Source organism: Trematosphaeria pertusa, assembly GCF_010094035.1.
Source record: "Trematosphaeria pertusa strain CBS 122368 unplaced genomic scaffold BU26scaffold_1, whole genome shotgun sequence".
Classification (NCBI taxonomy): Eukaryota; Fungi; Ascomycota; class Dothideomycetes; order Pleosporales; family Trematosphaeriaceae; genus Trematosphaeria; species Trematosphaeria pertusa.
Genome location: NW_022987212.1, coordinates 2,753,696 through 2,774,545, shown reverse-complemented (window position 1 = coordinate 2,774,545; position 20,850 = coordinate 2,753,696). Strand labels below are relative to the sequence as shown.

At 53.5% G+C, this 20,850-nt stretch overlaps 6 protein-coding genes across 6 annotated transcripts; 2 read left to right on the top strand and 4 right to left on the bottom strand.

Moving 5' to 3' along the window:
- Positions 1-4,129: 4,129 nt before the first annotated feature.
- On the top strand, positions 4,130-4,623 carry BU26DRAFT_513364 (uncharacterized protein). The gene has a single exon (XM_033827605.1). The coding sequence runs from the start codon at positions 4,157-4,159 to the stop codon at positions 4,568-4,570; it is 414 nt and encodes a 137-aa protein (XP_033691557.1). The 5' UTR covers positions 4,130-4,156; the 3' UTR covers positions 4,571-4,623.
- Positions 4,624-4,992: 369 nt separating this feature from the next.
- On the top strand, positions 4,993-5,343 carry BU26DRAFT_558003 (glycoside hydrolase family 71 protein; the record flags this gene model as incomplete). Its single annotated transcript, XM_033832520.1, has 1 exon — positions 4,993-5,343. The coding sequence occupies one exon, from the start codon at positions 4,993-4,995 to the stop codon at positions 5,341-5,343; it is 351 nt and encodes a 116-aa protein (XP_033691556.1).
- A 79-nt stretch (positions 5,344-5,422) lies between these two features.
- Positions 5,423-6,596, bottom strand: BU26DRAFT_24232 (uncharacterized protein). Its single transcript, XM_033821035.1, has 3 exons — positions 6,335-6,596; positions 6,028-6,277; positions 5,423-5,972 (listed from the first exon to the last, which is right to left on the bottom strand). Exons 1-3 carry the CDS (start codon positions 6,497-6,499, stop codon positions 5,503-5,505), a joined length of 885 nt encoding a protein of 294 aa, XP_033691555.1. The 5' UTR covers positions 6,500-6,596; the 3' UTR covers positions 5,423-5,502.
- Positions 6,597-6,844: 248 nt separating this feature from the next.
- Positions 6,845-7,333, bottom strand: BU26DRAFT_388931 (uncharacterized protein; the record flags this gene model as incomplete). The annotated part of the gene is made up of 1 exon (XM_033822676.1): positions 6,845-7,333. A coding segment is annotated over one exon (489 nt), but the record flags the coding sequence as incomplete, so codon positions are not given.
- A 203-nt stretch (positions 7,334-7,536) lies between these two features.
- BU26DRAFT_526916 (uncharacterized protein) lies at positions 7,537-17,565 on the bottom strand (the record flags this gene model as incomplete). The annotated part of the gene is made up of 2 exons (XM_033830733.1): positions 7,537-7,777; positions 16,058-17,565. 2 exons carry the CDS (start codon positions 17,563-17,565, stop codon positions 7,537-7,539), a joined length of 1,749 nt encoding a protein of 582 aa, XP_033691553.1.
- A 213-nt stretch (positions 17,566-17,778) lies between these two features.
- Positions 17,779-20,195, bottom strand: BU26DRAFT_24149 (HET-domain-containing protein). Its single transcript, XM_033821022.1, has 2 exons — positions 19,736-20,195; positions 17,779-19,605 (listed from the first exon to the last, which is right to left on the bottom strand). The coding sequence occupies exons 1-2, from the start codon at positions 20,112-20,114 to the stop codon at positions 17,993-17,995; spliced, it is 1,992 nt and encodes a 663-aa protein (XP_033691552.1). The 5' UTR covers positions 20,115-20,195; the 3' UTR covers positions 17,779-17,992.
- Positions 20,196-20,850: the final 655 nt, after the last annotated feature.

Sequence of the window (20,850 nt, the reverse complement as noted above, 5' to 3'; positions counted from 1 at the left end):
GTCCTGTGGTTCGGCTTTCAACACAGTTTCATTGTGGGAGCAACGCCCCCCCCCCTCCCCCAACACCTGTGCCCCCTCCTTAATTATCGCTACATCCACTCGGATCTTCTAAAAATTGAAGGATTTGACCAGATTATAGAAGAAAGGGCGCCTAAAAAAAAGCGGAATCATGGATGAGGATCTTGTGGACGTGCAAGGTTACCATCCTGGTCTGTCCCCGACCTGATTGCGGGGGGAAGTTATTGACAAGTGGTAGTATTTGCACGGGCAAGGCTTCTTCGCCTCCGACATGGTTGGTCAAATCTCCTTTCATCGTTAAATTGCTCTCCAGTGGTTGCTCTGTGCCTCCTGGTCGAGGGGTAAGCCTCCTCCGGAAGACCACGACCGAAGGAATATTATCTCAATGTGTCTTTTCCGTCCATAGCATTCTAGGCATTTAAAAGACACTTCTACCTCACGGTCTTCCACTTCATTGCGTTCGTATCGAAAGCGTCGCCATGCATCCCCTCCAGCGCCCTTTACGATTTTCCCTGCTGCTCTTCTGTTTCTGGGGTTTCCTTCATCAAGTCCGCGCAGCTTGGTACATTGACAATGACAGTTGCTCAAGTGAGTAATGTATCTCAGCTGTATCTGTCATTGACTTGATAAGTAGGCCATACCCAAGTCATCAACAAGGCCATGAAAGGTGCCTTCGCCCAAGCAGAGGCGGCCTCAAGGGCTATTGGTGAACCACCGCAACCAGGAGCTGCTGGTCCTGACCAGTGGTTGTTCCCCGATGCTGAGACTAGGGATCTAGCCGGGAGAATTTTTGGTGGACTGGTCGGGCAGGGAGGCTTTACACGAACTGCATTCAACGCTCCTTGGGAGAAATATTATGTCATCAAAAGTAAGCCAAACGCAAGAGCTCTAGACACCTGAGAGTACTAAGAACAGCCACAAGACAACTACGAATATATTCTCCAGAATTTCAGGAATACTGGCTCAAATGGGATCCTGGACAGTAATGCCCCAGGGTTATCGACCGCAGCTGCCAATGCACAGCCAAGGCCAGGTGACATTGTAAGCACCTAGTATCCCCTCCACCATCCACACGTAAATGCATGGCTTCTTATTTATTTCTATCGCTAGGAGAGTGCGCATCAATCCCTTATCATTTTGCTTAGGCATGCACTACAAATATGCTGTCCCTCCCGTTCTTCACCTCAGGTCATGAGAAGCGCTAATGCCATGCTCTAGGTCCTCTACTGCAACTATCAGCGGATGATACAGATTACAGGTTCGGAAGACTATATCAACCCTAAGACCAATGAGGCGCGGTTGAGCGCAGCACATAGGAAGAGATGCTTTGAGGGGAAAGCCATTGCCCAAACCGCCCAACCAAAGAGTAATGAATTTGTAGCAATTACGATCTGCCCGCCAACCTTCAGCAAAAAGGTACCATCCTATAACAGAACAAACAGCCCTTGCTTAAAGACGAGAGCCTAGGTAGCTAATATGTGCTTAGTACAAGGCCGGAACGCGGTTCATTACTCTCGAGGATCGCTTCAACCGATGGGGAAATACGATGGACAAGATCAAGGATTTCTGCAAGAACCTCAACCCTTTAACCGACCTTATCGATTTCTTCAGCATTTTTGACAACGATTTGCTGCACGAGGTTGGTTTTCCAGAACTCTCCGCCATGGATAGTGCTTATTCGATACCAGATGACCCATGCGGTGGAGTCTGGGTGGAGCGCACCAGATCTCCCAAGTGCTGTAAATACGCCAGATATCAGAGTAAGAGTTATTTCGACCAATGATGTCGACCCGGGCGGAGGATACACCTGGCACAGAATTCGTGCGCTGAGGAACGACAATGGTTGGTTCAATGCCGGTGAGTACTCACCGTTCGGGATATGGGTCGAAGGATCTAATATATGATAGATTCACAAGCATACTTTGCCCTAGGTAAGTCCCCGATTGTGTATATGAGAACTTGTTCCCTAATGACACTTCAAGGGGCCAAACTATTACAGGCGAAAGGGGCCACAATTAAGAAGAATGGGTGTCCGGAGGCCATCCGAGGTTATAGCTGGCCACCAGCGGTGGCTAACTCGCCAAGGGCTCAGGGTGTGAACGGCCAGTGGACAGGACCGAATACCAAGCGAGGTTTGGGAGAGCCTGGAGAACTTAACAGTTCTTCAGGAACGTGGGATATCAAACAACTTGGTGGCAATATTGTTCGAACGAACCAGAAGCCGTCGTTTTCACCGATGTACGCTTTGATCGGCCGGCAGGTTAACGGTAACTTGTCGCTAGGGACCGATCAGAGTCCTCTAAGCACCACCATTGAAAGTACTCTAGTGCCCATCCACAACACGACCGCATCTATGGGCACGGGTATTCCCGCTTCGAATGGATCAGCCACAGCCATGTCCAGCCTACTAAGCAGCGGTCCCAAGAGTCCATCCCTCACCATGCCGACAATTTCGAGAACGCGTCCTACGACCAATCATACATCGGACTCAATGTCGGTCCGGCTCACACCATCACCAGGAACCAACGAGTCCAATGTCCTCCAAAGTGCCACAAATGTACTCGAGTCAACCGGGAGCCCTACTGGGAGCGGTGGTCCTATCTCGACGACTTCTTTCACCTCATACGCTACCACAGCCACTTCCTCTTACAATTTCTCGACACCGGTGGCCATGACGACGGATTCCATTTCTGCACCAGCTGGTTTGCAACCATCGAGCCCCCAGCAGAGCCTGAGTAATCATTCCGATGTAACAACACCGGATCCATCTACAGGTGGACCTCGTCCCACTACCACAGGGTTAACTCCATCTATGGGAAATGTCGACGGGTTGCTTTCTTCCTTCTGGCTTCATACTCCCACGACCGCAACGCAGCCAGCGCCCGTCTTCGATCTCTTCTGCACTGATGCAAACCTTCTAGGCTGTATCACGCCAACGGATTTCGTCCTTGAGACGCTAGTCACTAATACCGATGTTCATATCCCAGAAGTGACGGATCTGAGCCTCTTCCCCGTCATCCGTGTCAATAAGCCGGGCCTTCCTGAAATACCGTTCGTCAAAATGGAACTACCCTCGGACAAATGCAACCCTTTACCCAAGCCTAGAGCAAAAGGGCTCGTTGGCGCTGTTGTCGACGTCGCAAGCAAGGCTATAAATACAGTCGTGGATGCTGCATGCCACATTACTTTTCCTATCGTCAAAGGAAAGCTACCGTCTGGCCTGAACTTTGGCACGTTCCCGAACCCGGCGAGCTTCCCGGCAGCACCCGACCCCAACCCACCCGATGAGCCGACGCCGTCGGGGCGCGAGGAATCTAAGTCAACGTCAGAACCTTCGTCATCAAGTTCCTCATGTAGTGCCACGGCTGTCCCAAGCTGCGATATCACCCATTACGTGTCAGGTACCGTAACGCAGACTTCGATCACATCCTGCACTACTACCAGCATGTGTTCTGGAGCTGGTGTCACAAGGGAAACGGGTATCACGAGCACATGCACCCAAACCGTCATACCTAGCTGTAAGGGGACCAACTTCGTCTCAGGTTCTCAGACAACCTTCTTCACCACCGAATGCTCGACAACGTCCGCTTGTTCCGGAGCTGGAGTGACGTCTGTCACGGACATCACAGCTAGCGCCGTGGAAACGGGAAGATTCGACCACCCCGAACCTGAGTACTGGTTCGAGAAGCAGCAATGCGTACTTGCTCTGATGGACTCAGCCACGACGGATATCCACGAAAGTGACATTGCGTCCTGCGCAGGAAAGACTGTTGTACCATCTGCCTCCACCACGGATAGTGTTGCTTCAACACCTACGACAGTTTCCGCAGGTGCGACCGACACTCCGGCTGGCGAAAGCACAACCGATGTTGCATCAACACCAGAGCAAGAATCGACATCCACCCCTCCGCCTTCGACTGGCCAAAGCACAACTGGAGTTTCCTCGACACTAGAGCAGGAATCATCATCAGCTCTGCCACCTTCGTCTTCTCCTCCACCAGAAACGTCGGCCCCCTCTCCTGTTCCTACCTCCACACCGCCACCGCCTCCCGCGCCTTCATCATCTTCCGTACCAGAGCCCCCTCCTCCACCCCCTCCACCTAAGACCAAGGCCTTGTCCATCTTGTTAAGGAGAGTAATGGAAAGCGGGGATGACTATTACGCCTGGGCCTTCTTTCCCACAGACTACGGACAGGCCGCAGATGGTTGCGGTCCCGCGCTCCTCGTAGATACCACACGAACGTGGCCAGTTGAAGGCCATGAGGACGACATGGACAATCCTCCTTGGCCTCATGGGACGTTTAAGATGCTGCTGCTTTCTGGAACACAGGATGGTCCAGCCACACGCACATGCAGATATTTCAACGATGGCAATGGTGCTGGGATCCTGAAATGCGAGGGTCGGGAGGAAGATATACGCTGCTTTGGAGAGTCGTTGAAGGACGCAGGCTCGTCGGGAACGACGACGTGCTACTACAAAAGTGGCGCGCCAAACTATAGGCTTTATAACGAAGGGTTATGGTGCCATCCTGTTGCCCACTGCGAGTGGTAACGCCTAGGGGGGAGGCATAGCTTGCTTGTATGGGTTAGGTGGAGACGTGCGAGTACGGGGTTTTTCTTTCATTGGCTTTGTGCTTTTCATGTTGGGAGGGGCGCTGTGGCCTCTGGGCTTAATCTGTTCTGAGCTGTTATCGATTTCTTCCATAGTTTGTGGCGCTGCTGGCAGCTTTCTGATCTCTGTTCAGTCTGAATCTTAGCAACTTACTCTGTCAGACGCTTATAATACGCGTCTCTATGCCCTTTGTATCCTATGCCATCATTCCAGCTTTTGATAGTGTTCAAAATCGCGCGATCACACATTTAACGTGCCCGTGGCGCTCGACCACGGCCTCGACATCATCGTGGTATATCAGGAGCAAAAGGATCACGATCACCTTCTGCTTTTGTAGGATAACATCCTATATATCGGGCAACATGGTAGGATTTGAAGCTGCCAGTAGCATGCGCCTAGATACTGCAAAACTGGCAGACGAATTATCCCTAAGCATGTGTCTCCAGGATAAGGTCTTCTTTACAGCGCTGATCAAGTCGCTTCCTGCTACCGTCAGCGTACAGAGTGGCGGTAAACCCCCGACGAGCTTCCAAGCCACCAAGACGGGCCTCAACCATTCCTCGCAGCCTTTCAACGTTCAAAATGGGGCGGTTATAGTCACTATCGGTAGGAATGGTGCCGCCGCGGTGCAGGGAAGTAGCAGAGCTTTGATGTCTAGTCCGAGAAGTGGGAATGCGGATTACAATGCTTGGGTTGGAAGCGCACTTGCGTAGCGTAAGATGAGGGAGTCAGCTAGCATACCCTATCCCAATAATAGGACATATTCCCTCCTTCCGATTGACGAGTGCTCGATTAATAAACCTAATATGATCGTAAGTGCTAAGACAACATCGAAGGCCAAACCTCAATCGCTCTGCTTGTTATCTATGCCGTCACTTGTTCTCTGGAAACTGCAGCGCGTACAGCGCCCTCGGCTTTCCTGCGGAATCGCAGCTCGCAAACTTCCACCAACCCCAATGATACGCCCCTGCAATATTCACTAGACCCCACCTAATGGGTGCTGGCATAGGCGGCCACGTCGCCCACGTCCCATCCTCATACGTTGTATCCAAGTTCAACAGAAAGAACGGCACAACGTCCGTATATCCCGCTTTCGTCACTGTTTTCTTCCCCCATGCCTTGAATATTGCGGCCGCGCGGTCGGCCTCCGGTGACGAGGGCGTCGGTGCGGATGGCAAGTCGGCGAATGCTGCAATGGTAGAGATTTCGGAGTGGAAATGATGATTAAAGGCGTCTTGGAAAGAGGACATGATGCGGCGTAGTTCGGTTCCGTTGAAGTCGAAGGGCTCGGGGAGCTGGGAGAGGTAGTCGTTGAACTGCGACAGGCCAGCGAGGAAGGACTCTACACGCCGGGGTCAGCATGCGGGAGCGGAGAGAATGCGAGAGGTGGTGCTTACCATGCTCCTTGTGTGTCTCGTCCCAAATGCCCTTCGTGCCGAGAACCTCCTCTACCTTGGGAAACAGCTCCAGCTCCTCGTCGTCATGGTGGCTCTTGACGAAGCGAAACCACGCTTGCGCGTAGCCGATGAATTCGGGCTTGTCCTCGTGCGTTACGTGAGGAGCTTGCTGGTATATCGAGTTGTAGCCGCGGAGAATCGCATTGTGGATATGCGCCATGTGCGTTGCACCCAGCGTGAAGATATCGGTCTAACGGCGCTGTCTTAGCAATTGGAGCTCTTGCTCGTGTGCAATGGGTACACCAACCTTCTTCGTCGCAAACTGTGGCGTCTTTACCAACGGGCAAGGCGCATCAGCCCACGGCTTGTCGGGCGTGGGTGCGGTTGTGGTCATTTTAGAAGCTCGCTGTAGGAAGATTGCGAGGGCTATGGCTTGGAGGGCGACGAAGAGAGCAGTTCTGATGCCCGGCATAACAGCGAGGCCAGGCGAAACTTTTTATCGGGAGGTAACATTGCGCACATATGTGGGAGTATGGTGTGTATGCGCTGAGGTGTGGTGCAGGCGTGGGCTGATCGACCCACCCGCGGATGCGGCTTACCGTTCGGCGCGGGCGCCAATCAAAGTCACCGCAATGGTGAGCCGACTCATGCGATATCTCGAGAAGGATCAGAATAATGCGCCAGAAAGTGTAGTCGCTCCATTCATGCACGGCTTCCCTGGCCCAGGGGCAGGAGCAATCCCTACCACCAATCCGGCGGTTCCCCTCCATACTTTGGGCGGCCGAAGCCCTAAGGCTGCTTCTGTCCATTCCTGTATGTAACTGTCGTGATCCATCTCCAGATAGAAATCGCCCCACTTTTTGTACTCCGATGTTCTAACGAGCTCGACTACGGTCGCTTGTCTCTGCTTGGTCAAGTCTCGCATCGCCTTCATGAAAGGCTTCCTGATGTTATCATCGTCCAGCCGCAGCTTCTTCAATTTCGGGACCCAGTTGTCGTGCTCGCACAGCTCACTGAGAGCGCGTCCAGAGGTGTAATGCGAGCCGGTGATCTCCAGGAAGGTAAGATTGGCGCAGTTTTTAAAGAAGGTGAGCAAGACGTCGTCACCAAGGCGGCATGTGCCCTGTAGCAGGACCTTCTTAAGATTGGGACATGCCTTGGCTAGGCGGATAACGGCGTCAGCGGTCAGAGAGTGGCAGGCCATAGGCTTCTCGCGGTCGGGGTCGGTGTAGTGGAAGATAAACTCTGTGAGGCCTTTGCAGACGCGGGGCCCCATGAGCAGGATGTCGTCAATGTGATCAATTGCGCAAAGTTGCGCGTGTCAGTATAGATAGCATGTATCTTAGATGTCGGTGTTGTGAGGGCAAGGAAGGGGATATCTGCGTACTCCTTCAAGTTGAAGAATTTAAAATGGATGTGCCTGGTGGAGGTGCCGATTTCCTCATGGTACCTGTCATCCCAACTGTCGCGGCCCTCGAAGATTGCAAGCTTTTCTGCTTTAACCACACGTCATGGGAGTTTCTTCTTTGGCGGTGTGGCAGGAGGAGTTAGAACAACTGGGGGAGCAGGAGGAGTCAGAGCGACTACGGGAGCAGTAGCGGTGGGCGTTGCCGGAGACCTTTCTCCAGGAGAACCCCCCGCAGGCGTACTCTCTACAGGGGAGCCCTTTACAGGAGGAGGGTCGACAGAAGAAGTGCTTCCTGCGTCGATGACCCACCACGCGTTCGGCGGGAGCTGCTTTGGTACTACTCTGCTGGCGCGCGTTAAGGCTTCGTCCATGGTGACTTTCCCGAAAAACGTAGAAAGTCGGCCATTGATGGTTGCGTTGTTCTTCTTCGCTGTCCGGACTGGCGGCATTGCTGCACGTTTTGCTGAGCGTAGAACGCAAGAGAGCCGTTCTGGGAGACGCGACTAAGGTTCACATGACTCGTGCACATTACTAAGTGCTTCAGCCCTCCAGGGCTTGCAGGAACGCCACTATGGAAATTGATCCTTCGTTGCCCAGGATTTTGGTGACCATCATTCGATAGTCTAACCATCTGGGAGTGTCCAAATTGATAGGGCTATACGAGTGTTGATGTCTACTACTGATCAGTATAAGAGCATCGCCAGACCAGACGAGGAACATTTATACGAACCGTCTGGGTCTTCCAGGATGAACAGCACACTTCGCCGACTCTTGACCGCTCATATCACAAATTCATGGTGCCCTGTAGGGGGACAAAAGCGCAAAGCCTACTGTGGCTATTCGAGATTCCCACGTAGATCGTATGAAAAGCAAAGTGACATGGGACCATTGCAGGCAGAACATTCCGTGTGACGAAGCGGAGTCAGAGTTGAGGACTCTATGCTACGGTTTCGAAAGGTGGATTTGCGTTCCATCGAAGTTTTCCATGTGAAACTCGCCTTCGCTACTGCCCAGCTGACTAAGCGCCGTCAACCCTTCCACTCGTCTCGTGTTTGCACGCCCGCTCACACATTTCTTCAGTCAAATAACGCGCTGTCATTCATTGAGTACTGCATCAAGCATGCCCCATCCCATCAACCCCCAAAATTAACAGCCCAGTCTATTTGCAAATTTCCAAAAGGCAGCCACAAAATCGCGATCAGCCGCGCAGCCTTCGCGCCTCCTCGTGTCTTTGTCTTGGCTCCAAGTCTCAGTCCGGGTTTCTCTTCGTATTCCGCATTAGTTCCTCAAACAAATCGCCTGTTGCTCCGCGATCGACATGGGGGCTCAGGAACCAGACAGCGTTGCGAGCCGCCAGGAGATGCGAATTTAAATACACCCTTGTAAACCCCACGATACAGTAGCGGTTGAGCCTGCCTTTTCCTCGTTCTTGGTTCTTGGTTTGTAAATTTCCTATGCATTGCTGTTCAGCATGAAGAGCTTTAGAATACGCGTGCGGCTGTTCCTAGGACTTATAGCGATTGGGGACGTGGCGGCACAATCGCTGCCTGGGTGCGCGGTACGTTCTCCCCGGACTTCCCAATGCTCACGGTCTAATGCGGTTTGAAGCGAGTATGTGTAGCGACAACCAAGACGAAGTGCAAATCGACCGACTACGCCTGCGCCTGCTCGGACGGGAACTATCTCCCTCGTTTAGTCGACTGTATCCAAGATGCTTGCGACGACGCATCACGAACGCAGGCGCACGGCTATTTATCATCGCTGTGTTTAGGTAGAGACACATCCTTTGCTCTGACCTCCCTACAGACACTAATGATCTGCACGTAGCTGTCGGATACCCGCTCGAGATCGTGCAAGCGCCCGCCGGCGCAGTCAGAGAGCTGCGCGCCCTAGCGAAGATCGATGCGCCGCCGAGCATCGTTGAGCGCCAGTTCGAGACTGGCTTCCCCGGGACCGGCATCCCGGAGACGGAAACCGCCTTCTTTTCCTCCACTCTCGCGACTACAACCCGGGGCGTTACAGGGACGGCGAGCAACAGTCCAGCGACGAACCCCGCACAAACGACGAGCGATTCCAGCTCAAATAACAATAACAACGATAATGGCGGAGGAGGAGGTGGTCTTTCGACTGGTGCCAAAGTCGGGATAGGCGTTGGTGTGCCGCTAGGCGTAGGTCTAATAGCGGGTCTCATTGCGCTATCTTTCTTCCTTGGACGAAGAAGTAAGAGAGAGCAAGCAGCAGCAGCAGCAGCGACCGCACCCGCAGCGCTGCCACAAATGGCAGGGCCCACGGGACCAGCTGAGCTGGATCACAGCGTACAGTATATTGGGCACGAGCTACCGACGAAAGGGAATACGGCGGAGATGCCTGCTGGCTTGCCGCCTTCGGATTATGCGCAGCCACTTTATGGCTGGCCGCAGCAAGGGCAGCAGCAGTATCCGCAGTATGGGCAAGCACGTCAATATCCAGTTCTGTCGCAGCAGCAATACCCAGCACTGGGCCAGCAATATCCACAACAGGGACAACAACCAGCTACCGAACTGCCAGAGAGAAGATGAGATATGACAGGAGGAAAAATGATTCTATCTATACCCCTTGAGACTCCCAAAAATACTCGCTTCTTCGTGCAGTTAACTAGGCTTTCTTCATGTCACAACGAGACGAGGCTGTATATTCGGAACCTTCCGACTCCTTTGGTAAGGCGTTTCCCGTGGCTGACTTCAGCCTTGCGGCGGCCATGCTTCTTGTGCCGCTATTCGCTGAACAAGAAGGACTTCGATGCTCAGCCCCCGCCTCTTTTACGTTTCCTTATCACGTCGGGTCTTCCATTCCAGCTTCCAACCTGCAGCCTCCTCACTTATCCTGATGTCTCAACGAGGATGGACCCGTTTTCCGTTGCTGGTACCGCTGTCGGCATCACCTCCCTTGGGATCCAGGTCTGCCAGGCCCTGGCCCGATATTACGCGCAGTTTCGAAGCTTCCACGATGACATCAACGCTGTTGTACGCCGTGTTGAAAGTCTAGAGCGGATCCTGAGAGCGTTAGATTCGGTCAAGAATACGGTCCAGGTCGGCGACGATGAAGCACTGATCCAGTTCCAAAACGCCATGGAAACCGCGCGAGACGCTCTTGGTTGCCTCCAAAAGGAAGCCAATCGATGCGGATATACCACAATGCCGGACGATCTTCGAGACAAAGCGAAGCTTGTGAGAAAGAGGCTTTTGTGGCCTTTCAAGCGAGATACTTTGCTCGGGTTGCAAAGGACGCTCGACCGGCTACAGGCTAATCTTATACTTGCTCTCAATGTTCTTGGAATCAGTGTGGGACAGCGAAACTTGGACGTCCTGGCCACCACTTCAAACGCGTTGATGGCCCGGAGCGAACTCTTTGAACACGGGTTAAACGCCCAATCGATGCTGCTAGAGTCAATTCATGATGGCGTGCAGAACTTGTCAGCTGCTCAGCACGCAGGACTTGATCAGTCCGTTGCACTGTTGTTGCGGTTCGCCGTATTAGAGCGGAAGCTCGATATGCTTGTACGTATCTCGTTTTCAACAGTGCTGGCTTACTTATATGTATGAATGTTACGACTAATACTCTCAAGATACCCGATAATGGCAATGCCGCTCTCCGACAGCTTGCTCGTGCAACGGAAAGCACGGAGGAACTTTCTCGCCCTTTTCCGCAAGTTCTGCGGAAACACCGCCGATCGATTTCGGACTCCTCTATACCCATATGCAATTGTCATCTATACCTTCGCAAGCGCCAAGAATGCAGAATCTGGGGCTGGGGCCCCTTCCAGTTTCCTGTAATAACGCAAGAGTCCTCGGACCATTTACCTTCCTGCCGGTACTTCTCTCAGGCTGACTTTTCCCGTACTGTGGAAGCTGGCTTCCAAGTTGCGTTGACAAGTGCATGGGGGTACTGCGTTAAGGCAGGGTGGCTTTATGCCAGGAGGTCTGGCTGGGCGACGATATCCCCAGTGCTGTCGTATCGGGCTGTTGTTCCCCACAACTCTCCTGGGTTCAAACCGTTTATCGATCTACAGAGAACGGTGAGCTTGTATTATGGTTCGAACAGCTCGAAAGTGCAGTGGGCAGCTTTGCTTTTTCAAGCGTTGTCTGAGGTCAAAGAAAGTTTTCGACAGCATCGGGCCGGTCCGACCGATGTCCTCGAAGAGGGGAGCGGTATATATACCGTAAGTTTGCTACCTCCATTCCTACAAGTCTGGAAGGCTCAGCATTCGTAGATTGCTTTACCTGTAGCACTTACACTTTTCCACATGGAGGTCCTCAATACGGACGCCTTACTTGCCTTCGTTGATGAACTGGATAAAGAGCAGATACCCTGCACCGGACGGGACGATGTTGGAATGTGAGTGTTCCGCGGTTATTGACATTTATTCGGCTCAACTTGCCTCCAGAGCCAATATCTGCTCGATGCAGTCTATCCTTTTCCCACCACGCATGGGACCCAGATACGGGGACGCTGTTTTAATCTACTCCCAGCTTATACGAAGAGGAGGTAGTTGGAGCGTTCCCGATCTGCCTTTTCGATCGCAGGAACTTTATGATGCCGCTCATGAACTACTCACGCTTGATGGATATCTATCCAGTACGTATAGAATATCTCCTCATGTGCTCCATGAATGACATCTTGTAGCTTTCGAAGCAGGCTCCCCATTAGTCCTGGCGGTTCTTCAGAGGTCCGAACGTGACCTCTCACATTTACTTGGACTTGGCCAACCACCACAATTCCACACAAATCCTGGATTCCAGCAGGCCTTATACTATGCCGTTTCCTGGCCATCCGGGCTTAGGTTACTCCTATCATGCATACCAGGAAGCCTAAAGGGATTAGAACGAGGTGGGGAATTTCTTCTGCATGACGCAATAGGCTGCGGGAACGAAGAATCGGTCCGGATCTTACTACATCAAAATGTGTCGGTCTCCCAAAACTCGTGGTCACTTGCTTGCAGATGTCAGAGGAGCTTTAGGACGCAAGTACAGCACGAGATCTTCGATTACATCGCCGTCGGTCTAGCGAAAAGTATGCTCCAAGCCCCAATACGCAACCCGAAGGAACGCACTCGGCCTTACCGTACGCTTTTTCTCTCCCGGATTGGAGCCAATTGTCTTTGGAATGCAGGTTTCCAAGAAATCTGCGCAGCGAATTCATGCATCTCCCCGTTGTGGTCTCATGCCGCCAACGATTCCCTTTCAGAAGAACGGGTATCGCTCTTGGAATGGTTCGCGACCAAGGGTTCCAGCCTTGACTGGATCCATCCTCGGGCACATACTACGCCAGCTCATGCCATAGCTCACGCACTTGCCCGCGGAATTATCATGGACGATGTTGAGAGTATCTCGCTTCCATATAGCCCTTTTATTGGGGACATATTGCTTCGAGACACCTGCGATCCATGTGTCTGTCCTTGCTCTGCCGGTGGCTGCCGAGTTATTGGATGCCTGGCTAAGAAGAGCAATTGCACTACGCCATGGAGGACCCGGGACCACCTGAGTGAAGATCGAGAAAATCGAAGACGCGAACTAATTCTGCAGCCTGTTGGAGCCATAGTAACGGCGAATCGCCAGCTTTCGTGGCTGGGTCCAACAGTCCTGCGGGTTCTCACCTTTGGAGCGCTGAATCTCACCCATACATGCTGCTATCGGATGGACGAAGAGGATCCAGGGTTCTACACCCGACCAAGCGCCAAGGAAAGGGAGGATATCTACTACGTGGAGAGCGAAGACATTGACCTCCTCGAATCGCTCTTGGAAGAGGTCGAAGGGGAGTGGGAGAGCTACGCCGGCACTTTCGAAGAGTTCTCTCATAACGTGTGGTATCCCAGGATGTGCGAACTATGCAGTGCGCCTTCCGAAAGTGATGAAGAGCGGATTCAGAGGATTAGAGGACTTGGGGTCGTGCTTGAAACGACGGCTGGTGACAGCGAGTCCTGATTACTGAGAACGGCCTGGACAATGGCTAGGTAGAGTAGGCGCGATGCTACAGCTAAAGAGCTACCAAAGTAGGTGGGGCGCACAAGCGCATTTAATCCGGGAAGAGTACGGTGTGAATCTGCATCTGTCCTGAATGCCTTCTTGGAAGCCTACGATATATTGAGGTATCTACTTACTCTTTTAGTCGTTCCAAGCGTAATCTCTTGTGTCGAAAGGCATTGAATGGAATTCCAGGATGGGCAGAGGGAGATACCCCGCTTCGCACGTGCCTACAGGAACCCTGCACCTGTTGTTTCTCGACTGTGCCGCACAAATGACGATCCGATGTTAAGTTTGTTCCTGCCCCTTTCGTCTTTGACCCAGCCTCTCCATTACACAGAAGCTAGTATGGAACTCCACCAACGATTACGCAGACTCTCCACACGCTCTAGCGCGCGGAGACATGGCCAACGCGCCGACATCCCAGCGCAGCAAGATCCCCCAATCTCAGCGGCAGTTCCGTCATCACCCGGCATACCCGATGGAACCCTGGAAGAAACAGCGCTTCCTACCCCTACTTCATCTCATGGTACCATCACAGAGACCGTATCAGAGACATTCAAAGCACGCCCAGTGCACATAATCCTCCGAATTATCCCAACCCCCTCCTCCGCTCCAGTTCACGACCAACTCCAAAGTCCCTTCTTCTCGAAGCTCCCTCCCGAGATCCGCTTAATGATATACGAATACGCGCTCGGCGACACGAGAACCGTCATACATCTCGCGCACAAACGTGACGGCAGCATCCAAGCCGTGTTCGACTACGACCTCAACGACCAGTTTGCCGGGAGCCACGGCTGCTTGGCTATGGACCGGATGAGGCCTGCTGATCTAGATCCGAGCTCCATTGGTGGAAGCTTCTTGGATGACGAAAAGGAGGACTGCACTGAACTGGTGAAGAAGTCGCGAGCCAGCAGCGATCCCGCGTTCCAGTTCTTGCAGACATGCCAACGAGTGTAAGTAGCTCACGGGTGCTGTGCACTAGATATGCGCAAATCTAACGACCCATCATCCCGCAGGTACTTCGAAGCCACCGAGACGCTCCTACAACAAAGCGCCCTGCACATGCGATCTCCCGCTGTCTTCCACACGCTATCTGCCTCCCTACCGAGTTCGACATTCCGCTCGCTCCACCGCCTCTGGTTCTCCATCTACTTCCCCGTGCACTTCCGCTACGGGCAAGGCCGCTTGTATCCGCCGCCCATTACGGCCGAGTGGCGAGACTTCTGCACCCTGCTCGCATCGCTGAACAATCTTACCGACCTGAGAGTAGAGCTGCGCATCCAGGGACTGGCTCCCACGGACGCGGAAAGCAGTGATTACCTCGAAGAGATCTTGTTGCCGCTTACGCGGGTTCGAGCAAAGCAGTTCCACGTCAATCTCGAGTACCCTATTCCACCGTGGGCGTTGGACGGTGGAGTGCTGGGAGAAGTGCCGTTCGTTGTGCAGATCGGTCGGAAGATATGGGAACAGTTTGAGATGCCCGTTAGTCGGCGTCGCGTTCAACGTGAGTTTCACGCTGTGGCATATATGCGGGAGACTTGCTAACATGGCCTTCTAGATTGCACCAGGGGCCCGCGGCCGACGAGATTTGAGCGCCTCCTCGGGAAATGCAGACGCGTTCTGCAATGGAACTTGTACTAATCAGCGAAATGCGTAGTCACAAAGCTCACGCTTAAGGTCTCGATGTAGGTATGTGGGGTTGCTGGGTTAGTAACATTGCTCGATGGAGGTGGTATGGGTGAATGGTTGGTGAGACTTCATGGTGCCTAAGAATTGGTGGTTTTGGGAGAAGAGTCGAAGAAGCATCAAAGTATGTACAAGAAGAGAATACTCGAAAACAACCGGACGTCGTTCGTCTGAGCACGTAATGGTCAGACCCCTGGCAGACATCACACATGAGCCCTTCGTCCCTTACTGCCCAACAGGCGTAGCCGTAGGCCTGATCCTCGTCTCAAATGTGCACGGCGTCCTGCCCGTACCAAGCTGCGAGCCCGACGGCCCGCGCCCGAATCCAGAGCCAAAGCCGCCGGTTGGTCGCGCACCAAACGCCTCAGGGAACACGCCGTGGCGAGGTCCGCCAAAGCCAGTCGGCCATGCATAGCCGAAGCCGCCGGAAGGCCGATGGTGGCTGTGGTGATGGTGGTGTCCATCGAAACCGGAGGGGGAGGCGACGCCGGATGGGAAGGGGAAGGGTGGCATACCGGAGCCAGTGCCTGAGGGGAAGGCCGGGACGTCAGTATCCGATGGGGGTTCTGGGGCGGTGGTGGGAAGGGTGTCCGGTATAGAGTATAGGGTGCTCGGAGCGGATGGCACCGCAGAAACCTCAGGAGTCTGAGGGCCGGAAGGGAGCACTGGTGCTCCAGATGGCTCTGATGGAATCTCAGAAGCGCTTGTACTGGCGACAGGAGCAGACGAAACTGGGAGCGAGATCGATGCTCCCGAGCTCACAAGCACAAAGCTTGGAAGCGCGCTATCCGAGGCCTCAGGCTGCGGTGCAGGTGTTGGCGTTGAGACTGAACCGGAGGGGACTTGTGCGGTGGCGGTGGGGTTCTGGCCGGTGACGGGAGCGGCGGTGGAGACGTCGACCTCCTCAATGGACGAGAGCGAAGCCTGAACGGACGACTGTGCAACCGAAGAAGCAGCACCAGTCGATGAAGCCGCCGCTGCAGACGAAGAAACCGCCGTACTCGAGTTCCCCGACCCATCCAAATTCATACAAGCAAAGCTCATCTTGGTAACACTCGCAGGATTCATCACCGGCCCATCGAGCGTCCAATCCATATCCACATACGGCCAACAAATCCTGCCATCACTCATCGTAACCATGTCACCCGCAACGAAGACATCCATTCTCTTAAGGGGTTCTCCAACCTTCTCACCGTTATTAACGAGTTGGAAATACGATCCCGTGAAAGCACCCTTGCAGCCCATAGAGAGGAAGGGGCAGCTCGGCTCAGCGATCTCCTCCCAAGTGACTAGCGCGTTCGTGCCGTCGAATGCAGCTACGTGTGCATTGGAGCAGTCGGCAGTGCCGGTCGTAATCCAGTTTACTTGGGAGTCGCCGTCGGCGACGAGCTCGGAGGTAGCCTCATCACCAACGAGGGTGTTCTTGTCGGAGAATTGGGCGATGGCGACATTACGGTTCACGGTGCGGTTGATGGCGTGGGTGTATGGAGTGCCGAGCCAGTCATTCGTGGTTAAGTCCTTGGCTCCTCGCGATACCCAGGTGAAGATGTAAGAGTCGCTGTCGATGAACCGTGCCAGGCCGCTGTAGGAACCGCTCATGCCGCCCATAGCTTCATTGCTGGCGCCGTTGGTGACGTTCTCGTTGGAGATCTTGACGCCGTCCATGTACTGCGTTTTCGTATTAAGCCAAACAGCTCCTTGGTCTTCGGCGCAGATGCTTGCAAATGGAGCCTCGTCTGCGGCCTCAAAGGCGATACCGGTATTGTGAGAGCAGCCGAAGCCAGAGCTTGTGGCGCCGGTGATGTCTTCCCGAGTGCCGTCATCGTTGACGTACTGAATGTTGTCTCCGAAGTGACCTGATGCATCGCCAGTGTAAGCAGTAATGACGAAGTAAGCGCCATATGTCTTCGCTGCTTCCGAGTACACGAGGTCGCCGTTGAGGTCGGGTGATGCAGCAAGCCCCATGCTTTCGTGCACTCCCGGGCCACCAAGCCAAGTCCTCCAGGTCTGCTCGCCAGAGGTGAAGCGGTATAGCACCGGGACGGGAGTGTTGTCAGGAGGCGCGTTCGAGGTGCCAGAAGGCATGGCTTCATTAGTGAGGAGAGCAAAGCCGTCATCGTGAGCGACGAGACCGCCGGCTTCCTTCCCTCCGGTCACTGACACTGCATCGCCAACAGCTGCGAAGGTCGAGGGATCTACTTGCTGAACATGGACGTCAGTCTCGCTCGCATCGAGATACGCGAGGTATGCGGACTTTCCGTCAGGCGAAACGGCGAAAGGGGTACGGCGATGGTGCGGATAGCCTGTCCAGTACGATTCCTTGATTGGGTTGAAAGACGCGGAGAGCGAGAGGGCGCCAACGTGAATTTCAAGGCTGCTCTCGGATAATGCCGCAGATGCTGCTGCCGCGAATAGCGAAATAATGAAAATCGAGTGCAACATGTTGCAGCCAGATCAGACAAACGAATGACAAGAAAAGAACGACCAGCGAAAGAGTGATAGAAACGGAAGTCTTGTTCAAAAGCTCGTGAAGGGAAAAGATTTGCGAGCTCGAGATGTAACCCTTATAAACATAACGGATAGACTATGAAACATCTTCCCGTGCCGGGCAGCGAACATCTCGGAGATTTCTGTCATGCGTTTATTGACCCAGGGAAACGAGAAATCTCCTTCTCCACAACTTGAAAGCGAGGAAATTTATTGAATGGTGGAATTATCGGCAGCCTGCGGTAAGGAGTGGCAGGCGATATTGCACGGCGTTTCAACATGTTTGACCAATGGGCACTAATGGGAGATCACACGTGACCCGCTGTATCACGTCAGCCTATTATGACGACTAGAGATGCAGAAGCCGCAATAGCAATTGGGTCTATGCGATTTGGGTTGTGGTCTCGTCAGCCTTCTGAAAGGCCTCAATCCCTGCTGCGAAAGTGCCCAGTCTTTCCCATATTGGAGCACCTCGTTTCGAAATACCAAGCACAAGCCCAGAGGTCCAGCTATCGTAGCGTGCAATGCCGATGCACATTACTGGAGCTTTGAATGACGATAGCTCATTGCGTGCATGCGCTCTGCGTACTGTTTTCCCAACGCAGCTTGCATCGACCGTAATGTCTTCCTCCACGAGGAGGCAGTCGGGCGAAATAGAAATCGCACTGGTGCCTTTGATCAACAGTGCATACTCCCATATGCCATCCCTTTGAGAGGCTGAAAGAAGCGCATGAACAGTAGGTCCACGTAGCTTGAGGGATGCTTGCGAGACAGCTCCGAGAGGGTTCAACCCTGTGGCCGAGATTGAGGAAGATAACAGGATGATGGATGATCTGAACGCTTCACGCTCCTCTTCATCCGGGGTATAATACGTCACCGGGACGTTCAGGCTCGTCCAAGAAAAGCTAGGTGCCCGGTATGCATCCATTGCGTAGCGATTTGAGTCGGAAGACGAGGCTGGCGAAGCTGACCATAGCAGATCTGCCGCCAGATTATCCTTCCAGACTCCAGCGATATACGAAGAGCCTGTGGCCTCTTTGATCTTGGCTGCGATACCGGATATGGCAGGAAGCTTGTCGCCCGGAACCGTAAGATCGCGTTTTGAGTACTGCTCGACCATGTGATGCCACGCATCCCATACAGGGTCATGAGTTTTGCTCTTCTTAGCGATAGCCTTTGGTATGAGCGCTGGTGTGGTCGGGTATGCTTTCCGTGATGGCAAACACTCGCACCTATACGAGGTCTTGCATTCAAAGAGCAGCTCTGTAGCCGTGTAGTGCAAGACTCTGGTGCTCAGCACATGTTCTTGCAATACCCAGGCTCGCGTAGCTAGCGGGCCCATGGGCCTCGCTGGATGTCCCTCCTTTAGGTCGGGGTGATGTTCCAGCATCCTTCTCGCGCATATCACGAAAGCTTTCCCTGTTGTGTTCTCATAATCGATCTTGATAGGCTTCCACCTGTCTACCAGGCACCTCGCACCGCCATCGCCGGAGTTTGTCGCTGAGATGGTGACGTAGCTGTTTTCGTAAATGGCCCCCATTTTTGAAGATTCTGTCTCCCAGTCGCGCACCGAGTCTTGGATGATGCAGAGTGAATCAATCCATAGGTAACGAAGGCCAAGTTGGCGCGTGATGATGATCGCATCTTGGAACAAGGGCGGGAGAGCGTCGAAGCGGATATTGGAAGCCAGCTTTTGCCAGTTAGACTTTGTCGCTGTGAGGGTATGCCCACTACCCCAGCAATGTGAGAGTGTAACATATTGAAAAGATTTGCCTTGCGTGTCGATGAGGCGAATAGGGGCCGCAATGCGTCCGACATCGAGAAGGCGCTTGGGCGAAGCTATGGAAGACTTGGAAGGCAGTTTGCAAGCCACATGCTTTGGGTTCGTCAAACAGTCCTGGACACATCGGCGTGCAAAGTCGAAAGTGTCATCCGAGCCTGCATTCGCCGGGATATGGTGTGCGGTACCAAGAGTTGGCCAGGGAGCACGGGATGCTGATGTTGTCAGACGGCTGTCGCATTCAGGCGAGTGGTAGACTCAGAGTGCCATGGTGAAATGCTCCGAATGTGGATATCGCGCATATGAAGAAGCTCGTTGCTATCAGACCTGGAGGGGAAGTCCTACCTGAAGTTGTATAGATCTCCACGAGCTCGCCCTTCCACTTGTCCCCATCAATCCCAACCTTGATACTTCCCTTCTCTTTCAAGTCGACATTGATCCTCTGCCGACATCCTCTCCACCCCTCAAAGAACGCGTCTAGAGCGTGGATCAAAACTCCACAGAACCTGCATCCACCCTCTGCGGGATCCTTGGTCTTGGACAAGCTTAACGCGTCCAACACTAGAGTCAAGCTCGCAGTAGCCTCCTTTGAAGATTCCGTATGATAAACAGAGCTCGGATGACTACGGGGATCGAGATTATGACAGATGCGGCATGGCTTGCGGCGTGTTTGGGACGCAGACGAAGAGGCGGTTTGGCGTCGTAGAGACTTGGGAAGAGGCATTGCGCCTCTTCATCAGTTGTCTCTCGGACTACGTAACCGAACGAAAGAAGCAATTCATCCCATTCGGATAATGATGGGTCGGGAGGTTGATGGTGACGTCGCTCGGGGATTCAGGCAACCAGGCGTCATCCGGCCCTACGTTTCTCCGCGATGCCGAGAACGCCAGTTCATTTTAGCTTAGCGCCGACTCTAAATCTGCGACAGCGAGGCGCTGGGGCTGAAAACCTTCCACCCATCACCACCACTCAAGCCCACCCAGCACACAAATGAATACGAGCCCGTTCGATCAGATTTCGCGAGTGATTTGGGGGCGTCGGAAGAACCTAACGCCACTGGCCGCAAAGGTCGAAAGGCTCGGAGAGTGCCGATAGGCTTGCATCTAGTCTGCACTCGGACTGTGAAACGCGAGCAGGCCACGATGAGGAGATGGCAAAAGAGAAGGTTGCGAGGCTGTGGGAGCTGAAAGATGCGAACGGTCGGCGGAGCAGGACTCCTGCTCCACTATGGTCAGCACTCTCTTTCGACCTCACAACATCCGGAGGCATTCCACCTCCAGCATTCCTCAGCCTCAAGGCACCCCGCATTCTCACAGATTACTTGCTGCTAAATATACAATGCGCACCACATGTCACGCACGCAGCTGCAGGAACGCAAAACAAATCCTGGTAGCAGGCAAACACCTTTAATTTCCTTCTCCACACCAGCGCCGCGGCCCTGCTGATTGGCCCTTAGTTTT

Bases quoted from the DNA above. Each gene is read 5' to 3' on its own strand.
- BU26DRAFT_24232 (XM_033821035.1), bottom strand. From the start codon at position 6,499: ATGCCGGGCATCAGAACTGCTCTCTTCGTCGCCCTCCAAGCCATAGCC. The intron at 6,278-6,334 runs GTTGGTGTACCC...CAGCGCCGTTAG, and splicing joins CACAGTTTGCGACGAAGAAG to ACCGATATCTTCACGCTGGG. The intron at 5,973-6,027 runs GTAAGCACCACC...CCCGGCGTGTAG, and splicing joins CGAGACACACAAGGAGCATG to AGTCCTTCCTCGCTGGCCTG.
- BU26DRAFT_24149 (XM_033821022.1), bottom strand. From the start codon at position 20,114: ATGCCTCTTCCCAAGTCTCTACGACGCCAAACCGCCTCTTCGTCTGCG. The intron at 19,606-19,735 runs GTAGGACTTCCC...TGACAACATCAG, and splicing joins GGAGATCTATACAACTTCAG to CATCCCGTGCTCCCTGGCCA.
- BU26DRAFT_513364 (XM_033827605.1), top strand. From the start codon at position 4,157: ATGGAAAGCGGGGATGACTATTACGCCTGGGCCTTCTTTCCCACAGAC.